Source organism: Babylonia areolata, chromosome 35 (genome assembly GCF_041734735.1).
Source record: "Babylonia areolata isolate BAREFJ2019XMU chromosome 35, ASM4173473v1, whole genome shotgun sequence".
Classification (NCBI taxonomy): Eukaryota; Metazoa; Mollusca; class Gastropoda; order Neogastropoda; family Buccinidae; genus Babylonia; species Babylonia areolata.
In genome coordinates this window covers 14,561,487-14,574,250 of record NC_134910.1, presented here as the reverse complement: position 1 = coordinate 14,574,250, position 12,764 = coordinate 14,561,487, and the positions used below count along the sequence as shown (strand labels likewise).

Genomic DNA, 12,764 nt, shown 5'->3' with positions numbered 1-12,764 from the left:
TCGGTCGGAGACCAAGCTCTAAGCGCTTTACACACACGGAGTCATTTACACAACAGGCTGCCTACCTGGGTAGAGCCGACTGACGGCTGCCATTGGGCGCTCATCATTCGTTTCCTGTGTCATTCAATCAGATTTCAGACACGCACAACTACACACTCAGACAAACATGTAACATTTAACATTTTACATGCATGACCTTTTTGTTTATTTACCCCGCCATATTGGCAGCCATACTCCGTTTTCGAGGGTGTGCATGCTGGGTATGTTCTTGTTTCCATAACCCACCGAACGCTGACATGGATTACAGGATCTTTAACGTGCGTATTTGATTTTCTGCATGCGTATACACACAAAGGGGGTTCAGGCACTGGCAGGTTTGCACATATGTTGACCTGGGAGATCGTAAAAATCTCCACCCTTTACCCACCAGGCGCCACCGAGGTTCGAACCCGGGACCCTCAGATTGAAAGTCCAACGCTTTAGCCACTCGGCTGTTGCGCCCGTATATTATGAATTATTCACCAAACCCTCGCAGACACTGTTTTGGCAGATGAAAGTCTTAATCATTCTGCCACCTTCCTCCCTCAGTATCAGTGACGGTATAACTTAACCAGCGGTGTGTACAGTGGTGTGTGTGTGTGTGTGTGGCAGGGCGTGAGGAGGATAAGATCCAGATGATTGAGCAGTACCTGCGAGCCACCATGCTCTTCAGGGACTTCAGCGACCCCGGTCAGGACCCTCAGTTCTCTCAGGTCAGTCGCTTGACCCTTTCACCGCCAGCTTACTGTGTGAATCCCCACTGCCGCACCCCTCCCCCCCCCCCCCCCCCCCCCCCTCACCCCCAGGCTCCCCCAATCTCCCCTCCAGCGGCAAATGTATTACACTTTCTCGGTCACAGGCTTCAGCTCATGTAAAAGCAGTTCAGTGGACTTCTTCACGACAAACTAGGTCAGGGGGCAGTGGTGAGTCATTGTCTTGTTGCATGGGAAATTGGCTGCAGCTGCCAATCTTTGTTACAGTGTGAAAAATGGTCCTTTTAGTATGACTCCTTGATGTCGACTGAAGTCGCCTGTGCCTGTGCATTGTCTCGTCGACCTGCCAATCTTTGTTACAACGTGAAAAATGGCCCTTTTAGTATGACTCCTTGATTTCAGCTGAAATCGCCTGTGTCTTTGCATTGTCTCGTCGACCTGCCAGTCTTTGTTACAACGTGAAAAATGGTCCTTTTAGCATGACTCCTTGATGTCAGCTGAAGTCGCCTGTGCCTGTGCACTGTCTTGTCGACCTGCCAATCTTTGTTACAACGTGAAAAATGGTCCTTTTAGTATGACTCCTTGATGTCGACTGGTCACCTGTGCCTGTGCACTGTCAGGTCGACTGAAGTCGCGTGTGGCAGCAACAGGGTTAAAGTCTGTGGAGAAAAAGAGGGAGATGGATGAGGAGAATAGATTTGACTGTGAAGATTTTGTTTAATCTTTGAAGCAAAACAAAACAAGAAGAATGGGTGAGGAGAATAAATGTCAGTGCATGCGTGTGTGTGTTCATGTGTGTGTGTATGTGTGTGTGTGTGTGTGTGTGAAATAGAAATGCAGTTGTGTACCATTATCACATTATTCTGGTATATGTATATACATTTGTTGTTGTTGCTGCTTTTCATCTGCTTGTTTCTTTTCTCTCTCTCTCTCTCTCTCTCTCTCTCTCTCTCTCTCTCTCTCATAAATGAACTGTGAGTCCTTTTGTAAAGCTAGGAAAGAATACAAACGTCTTTTGAAAAGAAAAAAGAAGGAATACAATGATGGCCTATTAAGTGGATTACTTCAGTCTATAAAAAGTCAAAAAGAATTCTGGGATTATGTGCACAAAATTTCAAGGAAAAGAACTCAACCTGTGAATAACATTAGCTTAGAAACGTGGTTTCGGCACTTTAGGGAGTTGCTTGAACGAAACGTTGACTCTTATAGTCAGCTGGAAAATAGGGACAGTGAACATGAGAGTATAGGTGAGTATGGTGATGAAAATTTAAATCGTCCTATTTCAAGAGAAGAGATTCTGTTTGCTTTAAGAAAGGTAAAATCTCGCAAGGCTTCTGGCCCAGATGGAATTATAGGTGAGTTGATTAAAAATGCCTGCCAGGTTAATGTAGTTTTAGATTTTCTTGTTAACTTTTTCAATTCTTTATTTGACAAAGGGATCTATCCCGAAAGTTGGTCAGAATCTATTGTCCTTCCATTGTATAAGAAAGGTGACGCAAACAACCCAAATAACTACAGAGGCATTTCATTGTGTAATGTATGTAGTAAGTTATACAGTGCTGTGATTAACAGGAGACTGCAAGAATGGGTGAGTGATAATAACATTACAGGTGAATTCCAAGCAGGGTTCAAGAAAAACTATTCCACTATAGATCACATGTTCACATTAATGGCATTTGTTCAAAAACAGTTTTGTCTAAATCGGAAATTATATGTAGCATTTATTGATTTCGAGAAAGCGTTTGATTCCGTCAATAGAACGTTGCTGTGGCCTATTTTGCTTAAAAATGGTATCCATGGAAAACTTTATAAATGTGTTGTGAGTATGTATGAGTGTGTTAAGGCAAGAGTGAGATCTGGCGCTGCTCTGACAGAATATATTAATTGCACTTCTGGTGTAAAGCAAGGTGATGTTTGTAGTCCCGTTTTGTTCTCTTTATTTATTAATGAGCTGGCTCTTGAAGTTATACGTTCTGGAAGGCATGGTGCAAAGTTTACAGATAATTTTCTTGAAATCTTTATTCTTTTGTTAGCTGATGATATTGTTTTAATATCGGAAACGGTAATTGGATTACAGACTCAACTAAATAGTTTACAAAGAGCTGCATTTTCTTTACAATTAAAGGTTAATATGGCAAAAAGCAATATAATTGTATTTAGAAAGGGAGGGTACCTTGCATCAAGAGAAAGATGGACTTACAATGGAGATGTAATGCCTGTTGTCAATATATATAAATACTTAGGTTTATATTTCTCGACACGTTTAAGTTTTGCCTTTGCTTGTAAAGATCTCGTTAGCAGAGCTAAAAATGCATTATTGTGTATAATGAAGAAATTATCATTGTTAAACAACGATTCTGCAACTTTATTTTTAAAGTTATTTGATTCACAAATTCAACCTATGGTACTATATGGAGCTGAAATATGGGGTCTCGATTCTGCTGCTGTATACTGTGAAAAAATACACCTATATGCTTTAAAGAAATTGCTCGGATTGTCATTACAAACACCTAATGATTTAGTGTATGGAGAAACAGCCAGATATCCCATAGTTTTGACTTCCACTGTTAAATGTATTCAATATTGGCTGAAAATAACTCAGATGGAAGAGCACAGATTACCCCATAAAGCTTATAGAATGCTATTAGATTTAGATAATAGAGGCAAGAGAAATTGGGTGTCTAATGTGAGAATGAAACTTTGTGAGTATGGTTTTGGTTTCGTATGGTTGAACCAAAGTGTCGGAGATATCAGTAATTTTAATCATGTATTTCGTAGAACATTAATTGATTGTAGATGGCAAAATTGGAACTCTCATATTCAGAATAGCGACAGATTTGATTTGTATCGAATGTTTTGTCATATACCTTATAATATGCCAGTTTATTTGTCAATGAGACTTGATAGACATCTGAAATGTACTTTGGCAAGGTTTAGATTAGGTGTTACTGAAATATGTACGCATTATTATCGGTATCGAAAATCATGTGCCCAAAATTTGTTTTGTCCAATGTGTCAAGAATCTAAAGAAGATGAAGTTCACTTTGTGCTGTGTTGCCCAGTATTAAGAGATCTTAGAGAACAATTGATTCCACTTAAATACTGTCAACACCCTTGCTTGTTTAGACTTATCATGTTAATGTCATCAACAAATGAAAAGACTGTCAAGGAGTTCGCTCTATATCTGTATAAAGCACTCAAAAGGAGAAATGTATATGTTACATCATGAAGACTTTTGAATGTATGACTTTAGCATTTTACTGTATATCCCCCTTCAAAGGGGCTGTGGCCTATATGAATAAACCATCTCAATCTCAATCTCAATCTCATAAATGAACTGGCCATTGATGTTATTAATAACGGAAGACATGGTGCCACTTTTTCTTTTGATGCATTTGAATTATTTATCTTGTTATTAGCAGATGACGTTGTACTTTTGTCAGAAACTATTGTTGGTCTACAGACTCAGCTGAATAACTTACAACGTGCAGCAAGTTCCCTTCAACTGAAAGTCAACATGTGTAAGAGTAATATCATTGTATTTAGAAAGGGGGGATATTTAGGTTCACGGGAAAGATGGTTTTATGATAGTATTACAATGCCTGTTGTCAATGTTTATAAATATTTGGGGATAAATTTTACTACACGTTTGAGCTTTGTTTCTGCTTGTAAAGATCTTGCTAGCAGGGCCAAAAATGTCTTATTGTGTGTTATAAAAAGATTATCTTCGTTAAATAACACTTCTCTACAATTGTTTTTGAAAATTTTTGATGCTCAGGTACAACCCGTCATGCAATATGGTTCTGAATTATGGGGTCTGCATAAAGCCGCGTTGGAATGTGAATCTGTGCATTTGTTTGCGTTGAAGAAATTTCTAGGCGTAGATCTGCGTACACCTAATGATCTTGTTTATGGTGAAACAAATAGACATCCGATATATATTAACTCTGCTATACAGTGTATACGTTATTGGCTTAAGTTGTTACAAATGGAAGATTATAGAATACCTTATAGAGCTTACAAAATGTTGTATGAGTTAGATATTAGGGGAAAGAGAAATTGGGTCACAGATGTACGTATTTGTTTACTTAGATATGGATTTGGTGATGTATGGTTGAATCAAGGTGTTGGTAGTATAAATCAGTTTGTAAGACTTTTCCGGCAACGCTTGATTGATTGTAGATGGCAGGACTGGAATTACCATATTCAAAACAGTGAAAGATTTAGCTTCTATAGAACTTTTGGACATTCGCATGATGTTAAACAGTACTTGGTATGTAACATGGACATGTATTTGAAGTATGTAACAACAAGATTTAGGTTAGGCGTGTCAGACTTAGCTACACATTACTATAGATACAGAGATTTTACTGACAATGATTTAATTTGCCCACTATGTAAAGAAGACAAAGAAGACGAGGTACATTTTGTTTTTCGTTGTCCAGCTCTTTGTAGAATTAGAGAAAAATATATACCACCTAAGTACTATCGACAGCCATGTTTATTCAAACTGAGTTTATTATTGTCATCCACGAGACATGCTGATATATGGAATCTGGCACTGTTTTTACACCAGGCATTTAAATTTCGGGATATCGTGACATCTTAAGATGCTGTACTTCATTGCAGCGTTTATGTAATGTGTGTATGTATTATGGTTGGTTATATATTTTCATTTTGTTTGTTATTACTTATATTGTCACTTACCCCTTCATAAGGGGCCTAGGCCTATTAATGAATAAATAATCTGAATCTGAATCTGAATCTCTCTCTCTCTCTTTCTCTCTCCATTGTCTTGTCTTGTCTTGTCTCTCTCTCTCTCTCTCCTATATATTTTTAGATTTTTTTCATTGATCGCTTGATGTGAAAAAAAAAAAAGAAGCAATGGTTGCTTATTCAATTTACCATCATGAAATAAAATCTTGACTTGTCTGTCTACGCATGTGTGTGTGTGTGGGGGGGGGAGGGGGCATGGGGGATTGGGATGTGTGTGTGTGCACATATACTCTGTGCATGTGCATGCATGTGTGTGTGTGCTTGCATTTGTGCATGCATCCATGTGTGTGTGTGTGTGTGTGGCAGGTTGTGGAGCTGGACCTGTCGACAGTGGTACCGTGCTGCTCAGGGCCCAAGCTGCCCCATGACAAGGTGCCCGTCACCGACATGAAGACAGACTTCCAGGCCTGCCTCAACAACAACATCGGCCGCAAGGTGAAGATGCTGCAGAGACAGACAGGGGTTTTTTCAGGGTGGGAGGAGGCTGCGATTAGGCCCCTGGAGAGATTGGTGACTACTGGGGAGGTTGGGAGAGAGATTGAGGTTAGTCTCCAGAGACGGGGGGGAGATTGTGATCGACTGGAGAAAGATTTAGATTAGTCACCAGTGATTAGTTTCCAGAGATTTGGGATGATGATGGCAGGGGGATGATTGATTAGTGGAGAGATCGGTGACTGGGAAGGTTGAGATTGATCTCCAGAGACGAGGGGTGGAAGGAGATTCCAATCAGTTGCTGGAGAGATTGGTGACTGGGGAGGTTGAGATTGATTGGAGAGAGATTGAGATTAGTCCCCAGAGACAGGAGGGGGGTGGGGCGGGAGGGGGGGGGGATGAGAGATAGCGATCAGTTGCTGGATAGATTGGTGACTGGGGAGGTTGAGATTGACTGGAGAAATTGAGTCACCAGAGATTGATCATGGGGGAGGGGGGTGGGGGGAGATTGCAGTCTGTTGCTGGAGAGATTGGTGACTGGGGTGGTTGAGACTGACCAGAGAGAGATTGAGATTGGTCACCCAAGATTAATCTTCAGACGGGGGAAGATTGTGATCAGTTGCTGGAGAGATTGGTGACTGGGGAGATTGAGATTGTCCAGACATTGAGATTGGTCACCAGAGATTAGTCTCAAGAGGTTGGGGATGGTTGTGGCAGGGGTGATCGATTAGTGGAAGAATTGGTGGTGACTGGGGAGGTTGAGATAGATCAGTGAGATTGAGATTTGTCTCGAGAGATTAGTTTCCCGAGACAGTGATCTCCCTGTGAGATTGATCAGAGGGGACCTTGCGATCAGTTGCTGTGGAGATTGGTGACTTCGGAGGTTGAGATTGACTGGGGAGAGGGTTGAGATTAGTCATCAGAGATTAGTCTCTGGAGAGATTGGTGACTAGAGAGATTTGGATTGATTACTTGAGAGAATGGGGTTGATAATTGGAGAGATAGGTTACTTCTGACATTGAGGTTGGTAACTGGACAGAAAGGTTACTGGAGAGGTTGGTCACTGGAGAGGCTAGGATTGAAACACATGAAGCTGAAACTTGAAGCTGAACCACTTGAAGCTGAAACATGAAGCTGAACCACTTGAAGCTGAACCATGAAGCTGAACCACTTGAAGCTGAAACATGAAGCTGAACCACTTGAAGCTGAACCACTTGAAGCTGAAACACAAAAACTGAAGCTGAACACTTGAAGTTGAAACACTGAAACTGGAGCTGAAAACATTGAACCTGAAGCTGAAATATTGAACCTGAAGCATGAAACAAACCTACGTACATGCCTACGTGCATGCTGTCATAACGTTTCATGTTATGTTTATATCTGTAACGTTTTATGTTATGTTTATACATCTGGCTCAGTGATGTAAGGCGCTTTGAGCAGCATTAGTACAGGGTATGGCGCTATAGAAAAGTTATGAATTATTGTTGTTGTTATTATTATTATTATGTTTTCAGGGCTACGCCATCCCCAAGGACAAGCAGACCACGACAGTGCCCCTGGTCTACGAGGGTCAGGAGTACACGCTGTCTCACGGCTCCGTCGTCATCGCCGCCATCACCAGCTGCACCAACACCTCCAACCCCTCCGTCATGCTGGGGGCAGGTCAGAGCACGTGGAGGGTGGAGGGGGAAGGGGTGGGGGTGGTGTGGGGAGTGCAGGGAGGGTGGGGGAGGGGAGGGGAGGTGTGTGGGGGGGCAGGAGGTCAGGGTGTGGGGGGGAGTGTTGTGTGACTGAGGCATGGGGGTAGGTGGGGTTTTTTTGTTTGTTTTTTGTTTTTTAATTTTTTTTTTTAACTCTTTCAGTGCCAGGTCTTTGTTTTTTTTTCCTCAGTAGCAACTATTTGGCAGTGGATGTTTTGGTCACTGCGGATTATATATATATATATATATATATTTTTTTTTTTTTTTTTTTTTTTTTTTTTTTTAAATTCATTTATAGTGTAAACTGCAGTGTGCAGGTGAGGAGATAACCCTGTGTGTGTCAAAAACAGGTAAACACAACCCATGTAACGTAATGTAAACTGCAGTACGTGACCAGCCAGTAACAGGTGAACAGGTGTGCAGCCAGTCAATAATCAGCAGTGTGTGTTGTGTTGGGGGGGTGGGGGGGGGGGGGCAGTGTGCAGGTCTGCTGGCCAAGAAGGCAGTGTAGGCAGGGCTGAGCGTCAATAACAGGTGAGCAGGTAAAAAACAACAACCTAATCCAACAGAACCAGCAGTGTGTGTGTGTTGGGGGGCGGTGTGGTGTGCAGGTCTGCTGGCCAAAAAGGCAGTGGAGGCAGGGCTGAGCATCAATAACAGGTGAGCAGGTAAAAAAAAAACATAATTCAACAGAATCAGCAGTGTGTGTGTTGGGGGGCGGTGTGGTGTGCAGGTCTGCTGGCCAAGAAGGCAGTGTAGGCAGGGCTGAGCGTCAATAACAGGTGAGCAGGTAAAAAACAACAACCTAATTCAACAGAATCAGCAGTGTGTGTGTGTTGGGGGGCGGTGTGGTGTGCAGGTCTGCTGGCCAAGAAGGCAGTGTAGGCAGAGCTGAGCGTCAATAACAGGTGAGCAGGTAAAAAACAACAACCTAATTCAACAGAATCAGCAGTGTGTGTGTGTTGGGGGGCGGTGTGGTGTGCAGGTCTGCTGGCCAAGAAGGCAGTGTAGGCAGGGCTGAGCGTCAATAACAGGTGAGCAGGTAAAAAACAACAACCTAATTCAACAGAATCAGCAGTGTGTGTGTGGGGGGGCGGTGTGCAGGTCTGCTGGCCAAAAAGGCAGTGTAGGCAGGGCTGAGCGTCAATAACAGGTGAGCAGGTAAAAAACAACAACCTAATTCAACAGAATCAGCAGTGTGTGTGTTGGGGGGCGGTGTGGTGTGCAGGTCTGCTGGCCAAAAAGGTAGTGGAGGCAGGGTTGAGCATCAGTAACAGGTGAGCAGGTAAAAAAAACAAAAAAACATAATTCAACAGAATCAGCAGTGTGTGTGTTGGGTGGGCGGTGTGGTGTGCAGGTCTGCTGGCCAAGAAGGCAGTGCAGGCAGGGCCGAGCATCAATAACAGGTGAGCAGGTAAAAAAAACAAAAAAACATAATTCAACAGAATCAGCAGTGTGTGTGTTGGGTGGGCGGTGTGGTGTGCAGGTCTGCTGGCCAAGAAGGCCGTTGAGGCAGGGCTGAGCGTCAAGCCCTACATCAAGACCAGCCTGTCCCCGGGCAGCGGGGTTGTCACCTACTACCTTAGAGACAGTGGCGTCACTGAGTACCTGCAGAAGCTGGGGTGAGTGGGTGGCCCCTTCAAGTGTGCGTGCGTGGGAAGTGGGGTGTGTGGTGATTAGATACCTTGTGTTTCTTTGTGGGAAGGGGGGGGGGGAGAGGGGGGGGGGATGTTCATATATGTATGTTTGAACATATGCTTTTGTATATATGTATCGTATGCATTATGTGTTTGTGTGTGTTTCTAGTTTGCCAGGTACATTTTAGTGCATTTTGGCTTAATGTGTTATGTTCATGTGTTATGTGAAGCATCTGGAGCAGTTTCCTGGAAAGTGTGCTGTAAAAGTATCCACTTTTATGATTATTACCCTCCACCCCACACCTGTGGATAGACTGCTGTATAAGTATCCATTATTATTATTATTGTTATTATTATTACCCGCCACACTTGTGCAGGATTTCAGGAGACGGAATGTATTTTCAGTACGAAGAGTAGAATATTGTTAATTTTTTTGGTATTATTGATATTGTTATTCGTGGTGGTGGTGGTGGTTGTTATTGTTAGTTGTTGTTGTTAATCTTGTTGTTCATGTTGATTATTGTTAGAGTTGTCTTGTTGGTGTAGGTGTTGTTGCTGCTGTTGTTGTTTATACTTGTTTCTGTTGTTTTTAATTATCATTATTACTATTATGGATACTTTTTAAGAATTTGTTATGATGATGATGATGATGATGATGATGATGATGATGATTATTAAAGAAAAAAAGAGGCCGGGAGAGTAAAGGAAGTGTCTGGGTTTGTTCCAAAGTACCTTTTATTTTCCTGTGTGCTAGCTGAGTCTGTGGCATAAGCAGCGCTGACTTGAAATTGTGTCCCTTGTCCATGTACAGAGTTACCACTCGACTGTTTCTTCTTCTTCTCCTTCTTCTTCTTATCATCATCATCATTATTGTGTCATTACAGATTTGACATTGTGGGGTACGGGTGCATGACGTGTATAGGAAACAGTGGGCCTCTCCCCGAGGAAGTTGCCACTGCTATTGAAAAGGTCAGTGGTCCAGTGTGTGGGTTTGTGTGTGTCTGTGGGAGTGTGTGTGTTGGAGAGAGAGAGAGAGTGTGTGTGTGTGTGGGGGGAGGGGAGATGGTGGAGGGTGTGGGGTGTGTGTGTGTTAGAGAGTGTGTGTGTGGAGGGTGGAAGTATGTATGGCGGGTGGGAGGGAGTGTGTGTGCGCGCGCATGTGTGTGTGTGTGTGTGTGTGTGGTATCCGTCAGTGTTGAGAGATCTGTCTCTATGGGACAGTGGTTTCAGCCTTATTATGGCCCTGTGTGGTCAAAAGGGCTAAAAGTAATAATGATTATAATGATAGCGTTAACAACAGCATCAGGAATGATAGTAATAATAATAATGATGATAATGATGATACTTTTACTACTACTACTACTACTACTGCTGCTGATAATTATGATAGTAATAGAAATAATGATACTACTACTACCACTACTACCAATACTACTACTACTACTACTACTACTAATGATAATAACAGGGTGGATTTATTTATGGCAGTCTTATAAATGTAGCCACGTGTGGTCAGCTGGGCTGTAAGCAATAATGGTAATGATGATAATGACAACAAATTAATAGTGATGATAATGATGAAATAGTGTAAATAATAATAATAGTAATAATAGTATTAATGATAATAGTAATGATAATAATGATAATCATAATGATGATGACACAAACACAGTGGCTGTGTGGTCATGTCTCTGTCGTACCAGGGAGACTTGGTGGCGTGCGGGGTGCTGTCCGGTAACCGGAATTTCGAAGGTCGCATCCACCCTCTGACCCGTGCCAACTACCTGGCCTCCCCACCCCTCGTCATTGCCTACGCTCTGGCTGGGACCATCAACATCGACTTTGAGACGGAGCCCATCGGTACGTTGTGAAACTGAGGTTGTCGGTATGTTGTGAAACTGTTATCTGTATATTCTTAGATTGAACCATTGGTACATTCTGAAACAGCCTATCACTGAATTCTGAAACTGAGCCTCTTGGCATATTGTGAAAATGAACCTTATGGTATGTTCTGAAAGTCTATCAGTATGTTCTGAAAATGAGCCTTTCAGCATGCTCCAAAACTGCCAGCATGTTCGAAACTGAGCCTTTTGGTATGTTCCATTATGTTCTGAAACTGAGGCTGTTGGTATGCTCTTAATGAGTCTGTCGGTATGTGCCGTAACTGAGCCTATCATTACATTGTGAAACTGTGGCTGTTGGTATGTTCTGGTACTTAGCCTACCTGTGCATTTTTAGCCTATCAGTACGTTGTGAAACTGTGGCTGTTGGTATGTTCAGGTACTAGCCTACCTGTGCATTTTTAGTCTATTGGGACGTTGTGAAACTGGCTGTTGGTATGTTGTGAAACTGTGGCTGTCGGTATGTTGTGAAACTGAGTCTGTCGGTATTTTCTGAAACTGAGTCTGTCGGTATGTTCTGGTACTTAGCCTACCTGTGCATTCTTAGCCTATCAGGACATTGTGAAACTGAGTCTGTCGGTATGTTCTTATACTTAGCCTATTGGTACATTCTGAAACTGAGCCAATCAGTACGTTCAGAAACTGAGTCTATTGATACGTTATGAAACTGAGCAAATCAACATGTTCCGAAATTGTGGCCGTCAATATGTTGTGAAACTGTGGCTGTTGGTATGTTGTGAAACTGAGGCTGTTGGTATGCTGAGGCCTTTGATGTGTTCTGAAACTAAGGCTGTTGGTAGGCTCTGAAACAGCCTATCACTATGTTCTAAAACAGCCCGTTGCTGTGTCTTGAAAGTGCGCCAACTGCTAAGTTCTGAAATAGCTTGTTGGTATGTTGTGAAACTGAGCTGCCTGCTATGTTTTGAAACTGGCTGTTGGTATGTTCTGAAACGGAGCCTCTCGCAATGTTCTGAAACAGTCCATCGCTATGTTCTGCAACTGAGGCTGGTGGTGTGTTCTTAATATTCCTCTTCATTCTCTAGTGGGTAGCTTTTCAGCTGTTCAGAATTTGAATGAAGTGATTGAAGGGTGTGGTGTTGTTTTGGGTGTAAGTGCCAGTTGACTGATTGACAGAACAATACGACAGATATGATGACATGATAACCGTAGTCAGGTGGAGATCGTGCTGTTAGTCACATGTTGGGGGTTCTCCAGCATTTCACTGTTTTGTTTTTGTTTTTGTCTTTTCTCTTAGAATTTTGTGACGAAACAGATGTTTGCATGCTTTTTTGTTTTTTTTTTTTTAATGAGTTGGTGAATTTTGTGTGTGTGTATATCTGTGAATTTTGTGTTTGTGTATGTGTTTGCATGCATGTGTGCATGGCATTTGGTGCTCAGTGACATGGGAAGTTTCATTCTCATGTTGTGATGTGCAGTAAAGAGCATGCATGACGTTGTCATGGTGACTGTGCAGGTACAAGTCCAGAGGGTAAAGAGGTCTTCCTCAGGGATATCTGGCCGACACGCGCCGAGATACAGGTGAGTGTGACTGGTCGCCTGACACGC

At 42.5% G+C, this 12,764-nt stretch overlaps 1 protein-coding gene across 4 annotated transcripts in view; it reads left to right on the top strand.

The window, feature by feature from the left end:
• LOC143278137 (cytoplasmic aconitate hydratase-like) overlaps positions 1-12,764 on the top strand; it is a 70,531-nt gene that overhangs the window by 39,627 nt on the left and 18,140 nt on the right. For all 4 annotated transcript variants that reach the window (XM_076583168.1, XM_076583169.1, XM_076583166.1 and 1 more), the window contains 7 exons: positions 652-752; positions 5,835-5,963; positions 7,475-7,622; positions 9,147-9,282; positions 10,182-10,266; positions 11,001-11,157; positions 12,673-12,737. In XM_076583168.1, coding sequence (XP_076439283.1) covers positions 652-752; positions 5,835-5,963; positions 7,475-7,622; positions 9,147-9,282; positions 10,182-10,266; positions 11,001-11,157; positions 12,673-12,737 — 821 coding nt within the window. The remainder of the gene's footprint in view (positions 1-651; positions 753-5,834; positions 5,964-7,474; positions 7,623-9,146; positions 9,283-10,181; positions 10,267-11,000; positions 11,158-12,672; positions 12,738-12,764) is intronic.